Source organism: Chaetodon auriga, chromosome 12 (assembly GCF_051107435.1).
Source record: "Chaetodon auriga isolate fChaAug3 chromosome 12, fChaAug3.hap1, whole genome shotgun sequence".
NCBI classification, from domain to species: Eukaryota; Metazoa; Chordata; class Actinopteri; order Chaetodontiformes; family Chaetodontidae; genus Chaetodon; species Chaetodon auriga.
Genome location: NC_135085.1, coordinates 26794188 through 26810352, shown reverse-complemented (window position 1 = coordinate 26810352; position 16165 = coordinate 26794188). Strand labels below are relative to the sequence as shown.

Below are 16165 nucleotides of genomic sequence, written 5' to 3'. Positions count from 1 at the left end.
CAGACATGAAGGAGTTAAAGTTTGTTAGAGTAAATAATAAATACAAAAACATCAAAAGATGAAGCTTCCAGAGTTGGAAAAAAAAGAGTTGAAGAAGATTGTGCTTTTCCTTTAAAATGTCTTCTTTTTAAGATAAAAAGAGAGTTTAAACCCACCTGGATTAGCTGACAGTGAACGCAACACTTAATATTTCTCTAATTAACATCAAACTAAATGTTTGAAAATGCAAATACTCCGTGCTTTTAATTTGAAAGCCTGAAAGCGGAAGTAGGTGTGTCACGTTTAAATGACTGCCTCCCAGCGGCAGCTTGTTAGCCTGTTAACAGGTGAGTTTAAACACGTTATGAGGAGAGTTTTTGGATAAAATGCCAAGAGTTGGAGCTGAGGCGGAGCTGCGGACTCTAACGGAGGTAAGAACGAAACTTTAAGTCTTCAACTTCAATTCAAAATCAAACTTAATGAGTTATAAAAGCAACTTAGCATTTCACTCGACCTGCTGCTAACCGGCTAACCAGTGAGACTAACAGGGAAGATTAGCTAAATGCTAAAAACAATATGAACTAACTCATTACTGTCTCCTTATCTCCTCTTCCTCCGTCTCCCCTCTTCCTCTTCACTGCTGTCCTCCACCATAAATTCCTCCTCCTCCTTTCCTGTTCCTCCACCTCTCCCCCTGTATTTTTATCCTTTTCCTCATACTCCTCATCCTCTTTTCTCCTTCACTTCTTCTCCCCTCTTCTTCCTCCTTGCCTCTATCTGTTCCTTCTCCTTTTTTATCTCTGTCTTTTCCTCCACTCATCCTCTTCTTCTCCTTATCTCCTTTTCCTCATCTCCTCCTCGACTTTTACTCCTTTCCTCTCTTTCCCTCCTCATCTTTTCTTCTCTTCCTCTCCCTTCACTTCTCCTCTCCTCATCCTTTTACTCCTCCTGTTTTCTCCTCTTCTTCTCCTCTTCCTCATCCTTTCCTCTCTTCTTTTCTCTTCTCCTTTCCTCCCATTTCCTCCTTCCCTCCTCCTCCATTACCCCTCCACTCCTCCTTTCCCCCTCCTCCTCTTCATCACTTTCTCCTCTTCTGCTCCTCTGCTTTTCCTCATCCTTTCCTCTCTTCCTCTCCATTCACCTCTCCTCCACCTCCATTACCCCTCCTCGTCTCATCTCCTTCTCCTTCTCCTGCACCTCCTCAGTGTCAGTACAGTTATCCAGTAGAGACCCTGGCTGATCTTCAGAGGGTTCGCTCAGTGTTTTCTGATCTTCGTCTTTATGTGGACTTTTACTGTAAGTAGAAAATGTTTCTAATCACCTTCATCCAATCTTTCATTCATTCAGTAGTAACTACGCTTCCTACCTGTATTTCAAAGTAAAAGCGTTTTTCATGTACCGCACACTTGCAGATAAGATTTTATCGATCTAAATCAGTGGCTACCCCCTGGTCTGTCCGATGGATGGGAACTAGAGTTCCCACAATCCTTTGGGGGGGGTGGGCACAACCTGCAATGTTGCTGAGTCAGATAGTTAGCTCCTGTTAGCAGTGTACTGTGTGTGTTCACATCTGACTGAGAAAGATAGTAGACAAAGTGTTTTCAAATATCCCTGCTGACTCATTACTGATGAGTAGTGATTAATAATGATGAAGATGAATGTGTCACGTTGTCACCTTCGACAGGTTTTCCAAACAATGAGAAGAAGAAGTTGGTTTATCTGGCCGGGACTGTTCCTGTCCACTATGAAGGTGAGACTGTGAGGTGAAATGTCTTATAAAACCCTGATTCCTAAACATGTTGTGATGCTTTGTAAAACATCATTAAACAGAAAGTGACCAGTTGATCTGATCTCTCTGACACAAACTGACCTGAGAACAGCTCAAAGTTGGTATATTTAATGTTCTTCCTCATCAGCTTCATTGATTTCTGTAAATATCTCTTATTGTGAATCTGATGCAACAACACGTTTCACAGACTGAAAGATGTGGAACGCTCCAAAAACACCTGTTTGGGACATTCCACAGGTAAACAGGCTCATTGGTAACAGGTGAGAGGATCATGATTGGGTATGAAAGGGGCATCCTGGAAAGGCTCAGTCGATCATAGAGGATGGAGCGAGTTCACCACTGTACGAAAGATAATGAGAAAATAGTCCAACAGTGCAAGAACAATGTTTCTCAACAAACGGTTGTAAGAAATTTAAAGATTTCAACATCTAGAATCCAGAATCTCATCAAAATTTTTGGAGAGTCTGGAGAAATCTCTGCACAGAAGGGCAAAGTCTGAAAACCAACATTGAAGGCCTGTAACCTTTGACGCCTGAGGCAGCACTGCATTAAAAACTGGCACATTTGTATGAAGGAACACATGAACACTTCAGAAAACTGACGTCTGGCATTTTAAGATAATCAGGGTCTGTCGATGTCTGAAGAGGCAGATTGAACCGAAAATATGTGCAGATATGTCCAAAGTGTTTTTTCTGTGTTGAAGTGAATTTTACATTAGTAACAAATAAATGCTCATTGTTGTTTGATTGTTTATTTGATGTAAGTTTACAAATGTTGGTTCTTTCTCAGAAAGGAGATGCTGCTGTCTGCTGATAAATGCATTTAAATGCTGTGTTTCATTCATAAGTCTTTTTTTACAAAGCTTATGGCCGTTGAGGCTGTTTACAGACAGAGTGCAGATCTACTGAAGCATACAGACAATGCACACAATCATTTTAGTGTTAAATAAATGTTCATATAAATTTAGCAGTTGCATCTCATTTATTATTATTATTGGGTTTTTTTAATTGTTGTATTTTATCCATTGCAAAAAAACAACATGACATCGGCAGTACATGTTGACCATCGGCTCTATAAATATTGGCGTCCGCCTTTGGAAAAACCCATATTGTTTGACCACTATACCAAAGCCAGATATCGACAACAAACGTGTGCTGGTCTGACCAGTCCACGTTTCAGACTGTTTTGGAGATCATGTCCTCTGGCCTGAAGAGGACTATGACCATCCAGATTGATCTAGTTTGAAGTTCAGCAGCCAGCCTCTGTGCTGGTCTGCAAGTGTGTTAGTGCTCATGGGTCACCTGCACACTTGTGAAGGCTCCATTAATGCTGCCACCCAACGGCGTCTTCTTCAGGGACGTTCTGCTTATTCTAGCAGGACCATGAGCAGACTCATTCCACAGTGTTACAGCACCGTGGCTTCAGAGTCAAAGAGTTCAGGTTCTACACTGGCTGCCTGCAGTCCAGACCTGGACCTGCCCTTTGAGACTGTGAGCAGCTGAAGATTGAGAGAGAATTTCACTTTGAAACTTCAGCAGTCAGAGTCCTCAGCTCCAAACACTGACTGTGAAAGAACAGCTGATGGACCACAGAGGAAACTGAACGAACTTTATTTAAAAATGCTGCAAGCATTAAATAAATTCAGAATGAGTATATAGGTATAAAAAAATACACTTTATCACTTTAAACATTACATTCAACTGAATATGGGTCAAAAAGGATTTTTGGAGTTGGCCATTTTGTTTCAGTTCATGGTCAGCTTTAAATGACGTTGCATATGTCCAAGCCTCCAACCTTTCATGAAACAGTACGGGCTGAGAGAGACTCGTCGCATACAACTTTTTACATTTATCATCAAAACATTCCGAACTGATCGCTGATTTAAACCAGCTTTGATTTTTGTCAAACAATGTGTACTTTACTCAGATAAATTCTGTCCCAGCGTTTGCTGGGAAGCTTTGGGTGCTGGTAGTTATGTGGATGTTACTTTGACGTGTACCACCAAACAACACTGACGTATTACACTCCCTCACTGCAACAGCATTCCCTGTTGTGACCCTTCAAAGCAGGATGACGAGCCCTACCATGCTGCAAAAACCATTCGGGAATTGCCAGAAGAACATGACAAAGACGACCAAGCTTCCACAGGATGAGCCAGAACGAGTAGATCCATGGAGGCCCCACTTTGCAATCTACAGAACCCAAAGGACCTACTGCCAACATTCTGGTGCCAGACACCACTGGCCACCCTCAGAGGTCCTCTGTCCAAGCCCCCCACAACAATAGGTGCATGCTTTTCGTGTTGTGGCTGATCGGTGTATGAGTCAAAAGAAATGAAAAGAAAAAGAAAAAAATTACATTATTTCAGTGTACAAACACAAAAATGCCTCAGACTATGTGTAGCATGTCATCTGGACTGCGTCACTCTGGTCTGGTCTCATCTGGTCTATCAGTCTATCCTGGGTGGATTCATTATTTCCCAGTCTGGTTTATTCTGGCCTGATCTGGTCAGGTCTAGCCTAGTCCAGGTACTGGTCTGGATTGTGGTTTAGTCTGGATCAATCTGGTCTGTTCTGGTCTCCTTTGGTTTGACTCTTTGATGTCATGTATCTCTACAGGAAGTGAGTACAATATCCCAGTCTGCATTTGGCTTCATGAGACCCACCCAGTGTCCCGACCTCGCTGTTACGTCTGTCCCTCTGTCTCCATGGTGATCAGCTCGTCCTGTCCCTGCGTGGACGCCTCTGGCAACATCAGTCTGGATGGACTGAAAAACTGGACTCATGTAAGACACACTTAGCATGCTCAGCCAGACTGGGGTAGGTAATCTGGTTAGTTAGCTGGTTAGTTAGCTTAACCATGTCCAGTGTAGCGAGGCAGCAGGCTAAGCAAAGGAACCACTTTCAGCAGCCTGACAGAAGCTTTCCCAAGGAGGCGTCTACTGTGCGATTCCCTGATAGAGTTAACCCTCTGGTCCACTTTTTAAAAATGTGAACCGCCACCACGCTCTGGAACTACACAGGTACTGGCCCACACCACGACGAGACACTGAAGAGTCAGCCAAGACAGCCCAACAATGACCAAAGCTTTCAGCATCTCAGGGTGAATCATATCCACACCTGGTGCCACTGGAGAGATTTTAAACTACCTCAGGGACATGGGCATGTCTTCCCTTGAGTCTTACAGTTGTGCCTCCTATATGGAGGTCCAGTCAGTCAGGTTCAGGAGTTCCTCAAAGTGTTCTTTCGACCATCCGACAGTATCATCCGTCCTGGTCAGCATTTCTTCTCCCTGCTGAAAACAGTATGGGTAACTCATGAGAACTGAAAGCAGGTGTTATGAGCAGTCCACAAGACAGTAGCCCTTTAGGCTGAGAAAGGGTCCATGGTGGTAAGCCAGGCCACCAGACCCTTCCCCAGCCACCTCCCTTCCCAGGCCTGGCTCCGGGGGGAAGCCCCTGGTTTTCCTGTTCAGCGTGAGGTAGCATTTTCCTTGCTCCGAAAGGGTACTAGAATCTCTTGTATTCTCTTGTATAGGAGCTGTTGTCCAACACAGCCCCAAGGGTCTTGTGGGTGCACACTTCACCATGATAAAGTGGCTTGTCTTTTAAACTGAAAACCGAGACACAGATTCTTCCACTAAGGAAATTAATTAATAAAATTTCATAAAATTTTAGTTATTGTAGGAAAAATTCTCATTAATATGATTGAAGTGGAAATTTACTGCAGAAAGTCCAGATAACAATAAGCTGTGAGATAAAGGTGTTGATCATGTTGTCTGTGTCACTTCCTGCCAGGGTGTGTCCAACCTGTTACTGCTCCTGTCAGAGATGAGGCAGGCCTTCCAGAAGGACACGCCCCTTTATGCCAGGACTGCTGTACAAGCCCCACCTGCCACAGGTGTACAGGCGTCACAGTCAGCTGGAAGGTCAGAGAGTTCAACATAAACATCTGCTCTCATCCTGTGGAGTTCATGATATTTATCAGTGGTTATTGTTGATCGTAAATAACTGAACATACCTCCTGCTCTCAGCCAACACACAAAGTGAAAAACATAAAAACAGAGTTATCCTTTTGTTTTCTCCTCCTGCAGCATCCAGAACTCCACCTCCATTTCCAACCCCACCCCTCCCATCACCTCCTCCCCTCCACACAGCCGTCATCACTCTTCTCAACTGTCCAGACAGAAAGGTGAACTGATGATCATGTGCATGACAAGTGTTCCACGCATGTTAATGCAACAACTGTTCAGCATGCTAAATGTCGAATGCTCTCATGTTCATCTCCATGGTGACCTCACGAAGCCCCTCCCCCTATTTTGCAGCCAGTCAATGGGAGCAGAGTGGGGAGGTGAGGGTTGGGAGGTCATACACTGAGGAGCTGCTAGGGATTGACTTCAGTGCCCCTCCATCTTCCTCCTCCAACAACCCCTTCCTGAGCTCCTCCTCAGGTGAGACAGTACCAGGAAACACCTGAGCTGATGTTAATGAACAGGTGCATGTGGCTATATATACAGGTATGGCCACATGATACTTCTATCCTTCAAAGATTTGCTCTGTCTCCCACTCACTTCTTTAAAGCGGGCATGATGGATGAATGAAATGAAAACATGTTGATGTCATTCCCGAGGAGACCATTGTCTCTGATGATCCATAATCAACCTCCAGGAATCCACTGAGAAACCAGAGGACTGCAGAACCTCAGATTCATCAAGTTTTTAAGCTGCCTTCAGTATCACAGTGATCTAGTGTGTACATCCATGAGTACAAAGCTAACAAGAGCAGCCAACAGGAGCAGCTGAAAGTACTAGTCATCACATTACTACTGTCATGGCACTATAGTCAGCCACAGGTTATACGGTCTGTCACAGTACTACAGTCAGTCATAATACTACGTTCTACCAGAATTCTACAGTCCATCATGGTACTACAGCCCCACACATTATTGCTGTCTACCACAGTACTGCAGTCCATCATAGTACTACAGTCTATCACAATGCTGCTGTAGTAGTGTAACTCCACCTGGTCCTTGTCTCTGCAGGTGTCCCTTCTGCAGACCCTCTCAGCAGGATGATGAGAGCTCTGAGACTGGACGGAGAGTCCAGCAGAGACCAGCAGGCTGAGCCACCTGTACAAATGGTCCAGTTAGAAGCAGCCAGAGACAGACACATGGTGGATTCTGTGGTACTGGGTCCAGGTTCTGGACCAGCAGCTGAACCCCATGAAGACCTTTGTACTGAGAGACCTCAGTCACAAACAGCAGCTGGAGTGGATCACATCAAGGTGAGGAGGACCACTGGGTTTCAGCAGATCTCAGCAAGTCTCAGATGGTCTATTCTTCCTCTTCTTCCTTGTCCCCTTTCAGATGGTGTCTCATCTTCCTCCAAACCAGGCATCCATCTTCATGTCTCTGATGACCATGGAGGGGCAGAGTTTCTCCCCCGGGGATGTCATGGAGGCAGTCCAACTCAACAGAGATTTCCCATCAGCCCTCAAGTTTTTGACTCACAGCTGCCCCATCTGTCAGGAGCAGGTGTCCTTCAGTAAGGTGAGAGACACCTCATCTGACTCAACCAATCAGAGACCAGGCGGCCTCATTCATCTCCTTCTCTGTATGTATTTCCTGCAGATCATCACCATGACTCACTGCTCCTGCTTCCTGTGTCAGACGTGTTTTAAGACATTTTTCTCATCAGCCATTAAAGAGAAGAGCATCGATCGGCTGGTTTGTCCTCAGTGTGGCAGACCTGATATTAGAGGCCAGGGAGGGATGGAGGAGTCCATGGACTACTTCAACCTGCTGGACACTCAGGTAAGGGGGTCAGAAGTCTCCTGGAGACAGAGGTGAGGAGGTCTGAAGTCATCTGTCCAATCAAGACATCTGTCCAATCATTTATGTAAACAGGAAGTCACTGTACCGTCACAAGCTGTAACATTTTCAGCAGGACAGCAGCACAACAGTTCCTTCTGCTAGTTAGTGACTGTAAACAAATAATGTTCGCACAATAACTAGTTTGTGAGCTGCAACCTGTTTAATTTCACAATGATAAAACTAAGCTTAGTAAACACTACTGTTTCCAGAAGGCTGGATTTTCTGTACTCACCTGGAGAATACCTTCACATCTTCACCTCCTGGTTCTGTCTTTAGTTAAGTTTTCTGGAAATCCAAGGAATCATGTGTTTATCTGTCTGTTTGTTTGTGTGCAGATCCGTCACTTCCTGCCTCCTCAATTTCACGAACTCTTCCAGAGGAAACTAAGAGATCGAGCTCTGCAGGAGATGCCAAACTTCCGTTGGTGTGCTCATGTAAGGCCCTCAGAGACTAGATTAGCACCTTGGAGACTAAAACAGGACCCCAACAGTTAGATCAGGATGTTAGACACTAGAGCTGGGCCCCAGCGACTAGATCAGGACCCTGGGGACTATATCAGATACTAGATCAGGACCTCCAACACAGGCTCCCCCTTCCTGGCCCACCAGCCATGTCATTTCACACTGAAAAAGCTTTTTTTTCAAAGACCTGTCGGTCAGATGTCATCATCCAGATACAGATCACATTTTCATACCAGGTGTGAATGAGGCTCAACATCAATGAATGACGCACTCAGTACACCTGTCGCCTGCCTGCCTGCGTGTGTGTGTGTGTGCACGCGCGCATGCATGTATGTGTGTTTCAGTGTTCATTCGGGATGCTTCATGAAGCTGACAGGTTGAGGATGGACTGTCCCAGCTGTAAGAAGAGTACCTGCTGTCAGTGCAGATCACCTGTAAGACACGCACACACACAAACACACACACACACACACACACACACACACACACACACACACACACACACACACAAACAAACTCCTACAGCTGATCACACATCAGAACCAGGCCTACATATACAGTAACACTATCACTAACATGAACCTGATTACAACTTATTTGTGTCTGCAGTGGTCCCCTCAACATCAGGGACTATCCTGTCAGCAGTTCAGACTCTGGCAGCAGCAGAACCTGCCAGACCACCACAACACCACCCTTCTCTGCTACAACAGCATCGGTACAAACACAACATCACCAGGACCTGAAACCAGGTCCTTCTAACAACAAGACCTGAAACACTTGGTGTTAGGAGGACCAGTGGAAAAAGTTTCTATTGTCTGCGGTTGCTATTATGTCTATAGATGAATGAGTGTGTGTTAGCTGTGTATTGTCTTTAATGTGTTCTTCTATTCTGACCCTAATGTGTGTCTGTTTCTCCTCAGAGTGTCCAAAATGTCAGTTTGTCTTCAGTCTGTCCAAAGGAGGTTGTCTTCACTTCACGTGCAGTCAGTGTCAGCATCAGTTCTGTGGAGGCTGCAGTCAGCCCTTCACCCTTGGATCTGTGAGTTTCTTTCTACCATCATCCACTCTGTCATTTTCTACTGTCGTCTACTGTCAGTTTCTACTGTCGTCTACTGTCAGTTTCTACTGTCATCAACTCCCCGTTTTTACTGTCATCCACTCTGTCAGTTTCTACTGTCACCCACTGTCAGTTTCTACTGTCATCTACTGTCAGTTTCTACTGTCGTCTACTGTCAGTTTCTACTGTCGTCGACTGTCAGTTTCTACTGTCATCTAATGTCAGTTTCTACTGTCATCTACTTTGTCAGTTTCTCCTGTCATCTAATGTCAGTTTCTACTGTCATCTACTTTGTCAGTTTCTACTGTCAGTTTCTACTGTCATCAACTCTCCATTTTTACTGTCATCCACTCTGTCAGTTTCTACTGTCACCCACTGTCAGTTTCTACTGTCATCAACTCTCAGTTTCTACTGTCATCAACTCTCAGTTTCTACTGTCATAAAACTCTCAGTTTCTACTGTCATCAACTCTCAGTTTCTACTGTCATCTACTGTCAGTTTCTACTGTCGTCGACTGTCAGTTTCTACTGTCATCTAATGTCAGTTTCTCCTGTCATCTAATGTCAGTTTCTACTGTCATCTACTTTGTCAGTTTCTACTGTCATCTACTTTGTCAGTTTCTCCTTTCATCTAATGTCAGTTTCTCCTGTCATCTAATGTCAGTTTCTACTGTCATCTACTTTGTCAGTTTCTACTGTCATCAACTCTCAGTTTCTACTGTCATCAAATCTCCGTTTTTACTGTCATCCACTCTGTCAGTTTCTACTGTCACCCACTGTCAGTTTCTACTGTCATCAACTCTCAGTTTCTACTGTCATAAAACTCTCAGTTTCTACTGTCATCAACTCTCAGTTTCTACTGTCATCTACTGTCAGTTTCTACTGTCGTCGACTGTCAGTTTCTACTGTCATCTAATGTCAGTTTCTCCTGTCATCTAATGTCAGTTTCTACTGTCATCTACTTTGTCAGTTTCTACTGTCATCTACTTTGTCAGTTTCTCCTTTCATCTAATGTCAGTTTCTCCTGTCATCTAATGTCAGTTTCTACTGTCATCTACTTTGTCAGTTTCTACTGTCATCAACTCTCAGTTTCTACTGTCATCAAATCTCCGTTTTTACTGTCATCCACTCTGTCAGTTTCTACTGTCACCCACTGTCAGTTTCTACTGTCATCAACTCTCAGTTTCTACTGTCATCAACTCTCAGTTTCTACTGTCATAAAACTCTCAGTTTCTACTGTCATCAACTCTCAGTTTCTACTGTCATCTACTGTCAGTTTCTCCTGTCATCTAATGTCAGTTTCTACTGTCATCTACTTTGTCAGTTTCTCCTGTCATCTAATGTCAGTTTCTACTGTCATCTACTTTGTCAGTTTCTACTGTCATCTACTCTGTCACGATTGAATGGGATTTTTTGTGTAGTTTCTTGCAATGCATGAATTTTGATGAGACATTTGTTACCCTTATAAAACTGTTATACGGGACTCCCAAAGCTCAGATTCTAACAAATCTCATAAACCCTCACGATAGCATGACTGGCTGCTATCAGAATAACCCACAAATTAATACAATTTGCTGTTGGAAGAGGTCAAAGTATTGCCCACTCCTGGTCTCCAGATTCTGGGCTCCTCCCACTGTCACTGCTGTGACCTGAGATGGTTTTCAGGTCCTCCAAACCTGTCTGGCATTGTTCCCCTGAAGGCGCTCAGGGATGCACTGTATCTTCTTTGTAGTCACAGTGTTTTCCACACAGAAGTTGATGTAGTCCGTGATGCAGGTTGTTAAACTGTCAATGTCCTCCCCTTGTGGACTGCACAACACATCCCAGTCAATGATCCCAAAGAAGTCCCTCTGTGCCATGTCTGGCAGTTGGGAGACCACAGTGTGTAGTAGCTTGCATGCTGCTGCAGCATCAGTCAATGGGGGGATGTACACTGGTATCACGATGACATACGAGAACTTCTACAGAAGGTAATATGGCCAAATGCTAACAGCTTACAGCTCAGTGTCTCTGGTGCAGCGCTCCTCTTTTACCATGATGTGCCCTGGGTTATACCAACATTGCTGTGCCCACCTTTCCTCTTACCGCTCTCTTGTCCACTCTCAGCAGTTGAACATTGTCCAGCATAACATGCAAGTCCGTTGTGAGCTCTGTTAACCAAGTTTCAGTGAAACACATGATGCCACACTCCCGGTACTCCCTCTGCAGTCTGGTTAGTGCTGTTAGCTCTTTCATCTTATTAGAAAGAGATCTTACGTGCCCCATAATAAGAGATAAGATTTATACCACCTTTTCTTGTCACAGCACTTTGCTCCAACCCTGCATCGCCTTCTCCTTCTCCTTATTTCCATGGGGTTTGTCCACTGGGAGTATGTTCGTGTTGAACAACGCTAACAGCTGTTCCCAAGCCTGAACAATACAGCCTTGGCTGGATGCATCTCCCGATGTTGTTTTAAGTGATGTGATGTTTAGTTGGGTTAGGGTTGTCCAGACCTCAGACATTTTAGAGCAAAGATTTTAAAACCATGTTTTATCTGATCGAATGTTCTCAGGCCTGCAGTTTCTCTGCTGACTGTGGAACCAAAGGTCTTCATGCGCACCATCCCAGAGACTGCCTTTACCACCTGAGAGACTGGAGTGTGCCACGCCTACACCTTCTGCTACAGGTAAGAGCCACCTGAAGGACTGCTGCTTTGAGAACTCAGTTGTATGCAGGAAATGCATTATAGGTCGACTGATACAAGATTTTTAAAGGTCGATAACAATATTAGTTTTTTGTTCTCTCCTTTTTCTTTCCACTCTCACTTCCTTTATCAAGAAATGCAAAAGCCAAAAAAAAAAACAAAGAGTGATAAATAACAGTGATAGTTTGGAGCAGGAAAAAGCTGATAACAGATTAATCGGCCAATATAGTGACTCAGTCGGTGTACTGGTGGAATAAAATGGCCTCTGCTGAACAAAAGGTACAACAAAGGATGAAGTGTGAATAACAGACGCTTGTACAGTGGACATAGTGTGCATTATGTCCATGTGCATTACCCTGAATACCGTGTATTATAACATACATTACATGTCAGGATGGATACACATTGCTATAGATACTACACCTTGCTCTGGATACATGTGGACTTGGCTAGCTTACCAAGATGTGACTGTTGTTTCTGCATTCTGAACTTTGAATGCGCTCTGAAGAGTCGTGCCTCTGCCAGTTTAAAAAGGCGGTCACTGTAATGATCCACTTTATGGTTACCACTAAGAGTTACTAAGAGACAGCATGCATTCAGCAGAGCAGCAGTTATCTTCAGTCTAATGTGTCATTAATGCCATGCCATCACCAACGACCTTATCATGCTCATAATTTACAGATACAGCTGTCCAACTTAAAGTAAACTTTCATTTAAATATAAAGTATCTCAGATACACAGTGACATTACCTTGACATGTATGCCCCTGCAAGACCGGTGGAGGCTGTGCAGCCATCACCTGCTCTCAGAGCAAAGTTTTGCTAGTACTGTTAGTTAAGTAGTTTTTTACTGTTTGTTTAATAGTTAATCCGTAAATTAATTAATTGGTGGCCCTCTAGTGTGGACAGTACTTATGAGGTGGATTGTATTTCTTGTCTCTCAGTATTCCAGAGTGTCTCCTGCCTTGTTGGAAACAGCACATGGCAGTTTTCCTGGCAGCAGTCAGACAGGTAAGGTCACTCTCTGCTCATCAGCTGGAATCTTTTTTCGCCCAGTTTGATTGACACATGTACATTTTCAGGAACGTGCTTAGTTTTGGAGCTGAGAGACGATGGCGGCAGACGGGAGGAGCCTTGTGGACGACCTTCTCTACCTGAATACAGAGGTTACTGCCAGTAAGACCACTGCCGGGAACAGCCTTCCAGTCTGATCCCAGTACAGACTACCACTCTGAACCCAGTACAACTACCAGTCTGATCCCAGTGCATAATCCCAGTCTGAACCCAGTCCATCTACCAGTCTGAATATCCTGATTTCAGATTACCTGTACAGGTTTGTTGGTCTTATTATCAGGTGTACAGTCTCCACCCGTCTGTTCTGGCAGGTTGCACTACAAGGAGCGTTTGGTGGAGCTGATTAACCGTTGCTGTGCCGACCCAGCAGTCCTCTTCAGCCCAGCGGAGATGAAGGCGGAGCTGCAGCGATGGCACATCGCCGTGCCGAGCAGAAAACCAGATGAACCAGAGTCACAGTACGCACAGCGGCTCCGCCTGGTCAGTGATGTCATTGTTATTATAAATGCGCACAATAAAGCCTTCAGATTCCCTCAATTAACTCTAAACTTCCCCTGTAAACTCTTCAACGTCTTAATCTAAGTAAGCGTGTTGGTAGTCAGACGTCCTTCATTTGTCCTTTAATGTGAAAACTAAACCAGCAAAGGTTACAGCGCACGCCGCATGGTGCTAACTGACCTTTGATGCACGTCGTAACCTTCTGCTTCCTGTTTGTTAGTATTGTTAATACTGTTAGTATTCAGATATATAACAGGTTTATCAGATTTGGAGAAATAATGGAAACTTGCACTGAATACATTGAGGAGTTTTAAAATATTGATAGATTTTCTGTATTGATTAAGGGTTTTTTAAAGGGGTAAATTTTCAAGACAGCACAGCAAATTTTGAGCCAGAGTTTGATTTGTCCGCTCTGGGGTACAGTAGAAACATGGCGAACTCTGAGGAAGAGGAGCTGCTCCCTCTGTAGATATCAAGACTCATTCAAAAGTCACAAAAACATAAATATGAACGTTCCCCTGAATCCTACATACTAAACTTTAAGGGTAAAAAGGCTGTTTTAAGGATAAATATCCCTTAAAAATCACAAAATGACTTTAGATACCCCCTAATTTGCTATAATAATAATAATAATAATAATAATAATAATAATAATAATAATAATAATAATAATAATAACACATTTTATTTGAAGGCGCCTTTCAAGTCACCCAAGGTCACCTTACAGAAAATAAAAGCATATGAGATCACAGTGGTATGTAATAACATCATATTTTGTGTGGATAATTTGGGGATAAGCACTCAATTCATCAATTTATCACAGTGTACTGAGAGATTTTCTGCATTTCAAAGAGGTAAAATATCCTTAAAATTGAGGTAGTAGCATGTGTGTCATCCCTTAATTCTAAAATTAAGACACCTTTAAGTAATAAGTTTAGGGTCACTAAACTGTGCAGATTATGAATTTAAAGTACTGCCCTGACTCCTCGTTAACCACACGTCATGAATGAGTGAATTTAATGAGCTTTCAGATAAAAACAGACTCAGTTTCTATCACCAAACTGTTTCTTGATGGTCTGTCAGATTCTTCTCTCACACCTGAAGTGTGTTTGCTTCTGTTTGTCCACCTTTATGTCCACCTGAACGCCGCAGTGACACCTGTCCTGAATGAAGAGACGAATCTAAAGCTTCTCGTTGAACTTTGAAACTGTTGAAAGGTTTTGCTCAGCTCGCCCCCCCCCCTATTTAATTTGTTTTTCACGCTCTACCTCCCACCCTAACTTGAACCAGCCCGTCCACGTGTGTTTCTTGTGCCATGCCGCCTTCCTTCAGCCAATCACAGCACAGGGTCCTGTCTGTGTCTCCTCAGACTCTCACCAATAGCGTTCCTCTCAGAAAACGACGTCACTCTCCGCTCAACAGCCATGACCTCTGCCCCCTGACCTCTACCGTGGCTCCTGGAGCTCCACTTCCTCATCTGCTGCTGAAGGACTGACTGACTCCACATATTCTGTGCGCGGCGTCCAATGAGGAGGTGGCGTTCTGTGTCACCATAGTAACCACTGACTTTCATTTCAAATGGGAAGTATGAGAGACAAAAGCTGTGTCTCATTTCAGGGGCCACATCTGAAGCGAGCGTTGTGAAATGAGACGGTCTGGTCTGTGTCCACCTGTTCCCGCCTTTACCTTTTACCCTTGACCATTACCTCTGCACGCGTGGCCATGAATCAGGCAGAAGCTGCTGTCATATCACCAATACTTCATTTCAAATGGACAAAAACAAAATCAAACTCACCAAAACCTTCTCCATGTAGCTAGTTAGAAATGTCAGCCAGCGTCACTGAGGACAGGTGAGTTAGTCCGTTTTGAAGAAACGTTTCAGGGATGGACGTTTGTCTTTCAGATGTTCCACTGGGTTAAAATCCTGATTCTTGAATTCATGAGCGTAATCCTCGTTACTTTAGGACGGACTGCTGGGACACATTCAGTCTTTAAATGCAGCCTGGCCTCTGAATTGAGACACAGCTCCCATGTACCTCTGACCATGCCCACACCAGCAGGTGTCATACAGGTGATCATCTGCCGTGATATCACTGATGGAGGCGTTGCCAGTCATGGTTTCCAGGCTGAACTGATGAAAACTAAAACAAAAGAGACTAAGACTAAAAAGCTTCACCTGTCTCAATCTCAGTGACATCATGAGTTTGCTGTATTGGCTTCTGATTTGTTTATTAGTTGCCGTGGAAACACAGCCACTAAAACAGACTTTAGTACGAGAAGAGGGACCAAATATGATTGAGCAGCCAATCAGAGTCGGACTGATTACACCTGAAGAGCTGAGAGACCCTGTTCTGACAAGCTAATGATGCTAATGAGTCTCTTGTCAGTATTTAACTATCCACTTCTGTTTCAATTAGTGCGAGCATCAATTAGCATGTGTTAGCCTTTGTTAGCATGTGTTAGCTGCATGTGTGTGTATGAGCAGGCAAATGAAAATGTGAGAGCAGAGTTGTGTCAGAGCCGTCTGACAGGCATTGAACCTTCAACTTCATGCTTTAGTCTTTCTGCACTTTAACTGTTGAATAAATTTATTAAATATCTTAATACATTTTAGCTTTCTCACTTGTTTCCACGACGACCCGCTGATGTCAGCTTTTGTCAGAACACTCGTTTGTACAGTTATATATTTATAGGAGTTGATGTGATTTCACCTTATCACAATATTTTTCTGAAAACAAAATACAGCACTTAACCA

The 16165-nt window shown here is 43.8% G+C and overlaps 1 protein-coding gene across 3 annotated transcripts; it reads left to right on the top strand.

Annotated features, from left to right (window-relative positions):
* Window positions 1-275: 275 nt before the first annotated feature.
* LOC143329712 (E3 ubiquitin-protein ligase RNF31) lies at window positions 276-16014 on the top strand. 3 transcript variants are annotated; one of them, XM_076745728.1, is made up of 19 exons: window positions 276-410; window positions 1185-1275; window positions 1664-1729; window positions 4387-4553; window positions 5565-5695; window positions 5861-5958; window positions 6092-6217; window positions 6808-7049; window positions 7159-7314; window positions 7396-7578; window positions 7974-8072; window positions 8444-8533; window positions 8709-8814; window positions 9020-9138; window positions 11708-11821; window positions 12783-12849; window positions 12921-13014; window positions 13224-13392; window positions 14780-16014. In XM_076745728.1, exons 1-19 carry the CDS (start codon window positions 366-368, stop codon window positions 14903-14905), a joined length of 2289 nt encoding a protein of 762 aa, XP_076601843.1. In that variant the 5' UTR covers window positions 276-365; the 3' UTR covers window positions 14906-16014. The 3 variants fall into 3 exon arrangements, with proteins under 3 accessions (XP_076601843.1, XP_076601842.1, XP_076601844.1); XM_076745727.1 differs by having other exon boundaries at window positions 7132-7314; XM_076745729.1 differs by lacking the exon at window positions 14780-16014 and having other exon boundaries at window positions 7132-7314; window positions 12921-13004; window positions 13224-13386.
* Window positions 16015-16165: the final 151 nt, after the last annotated feature.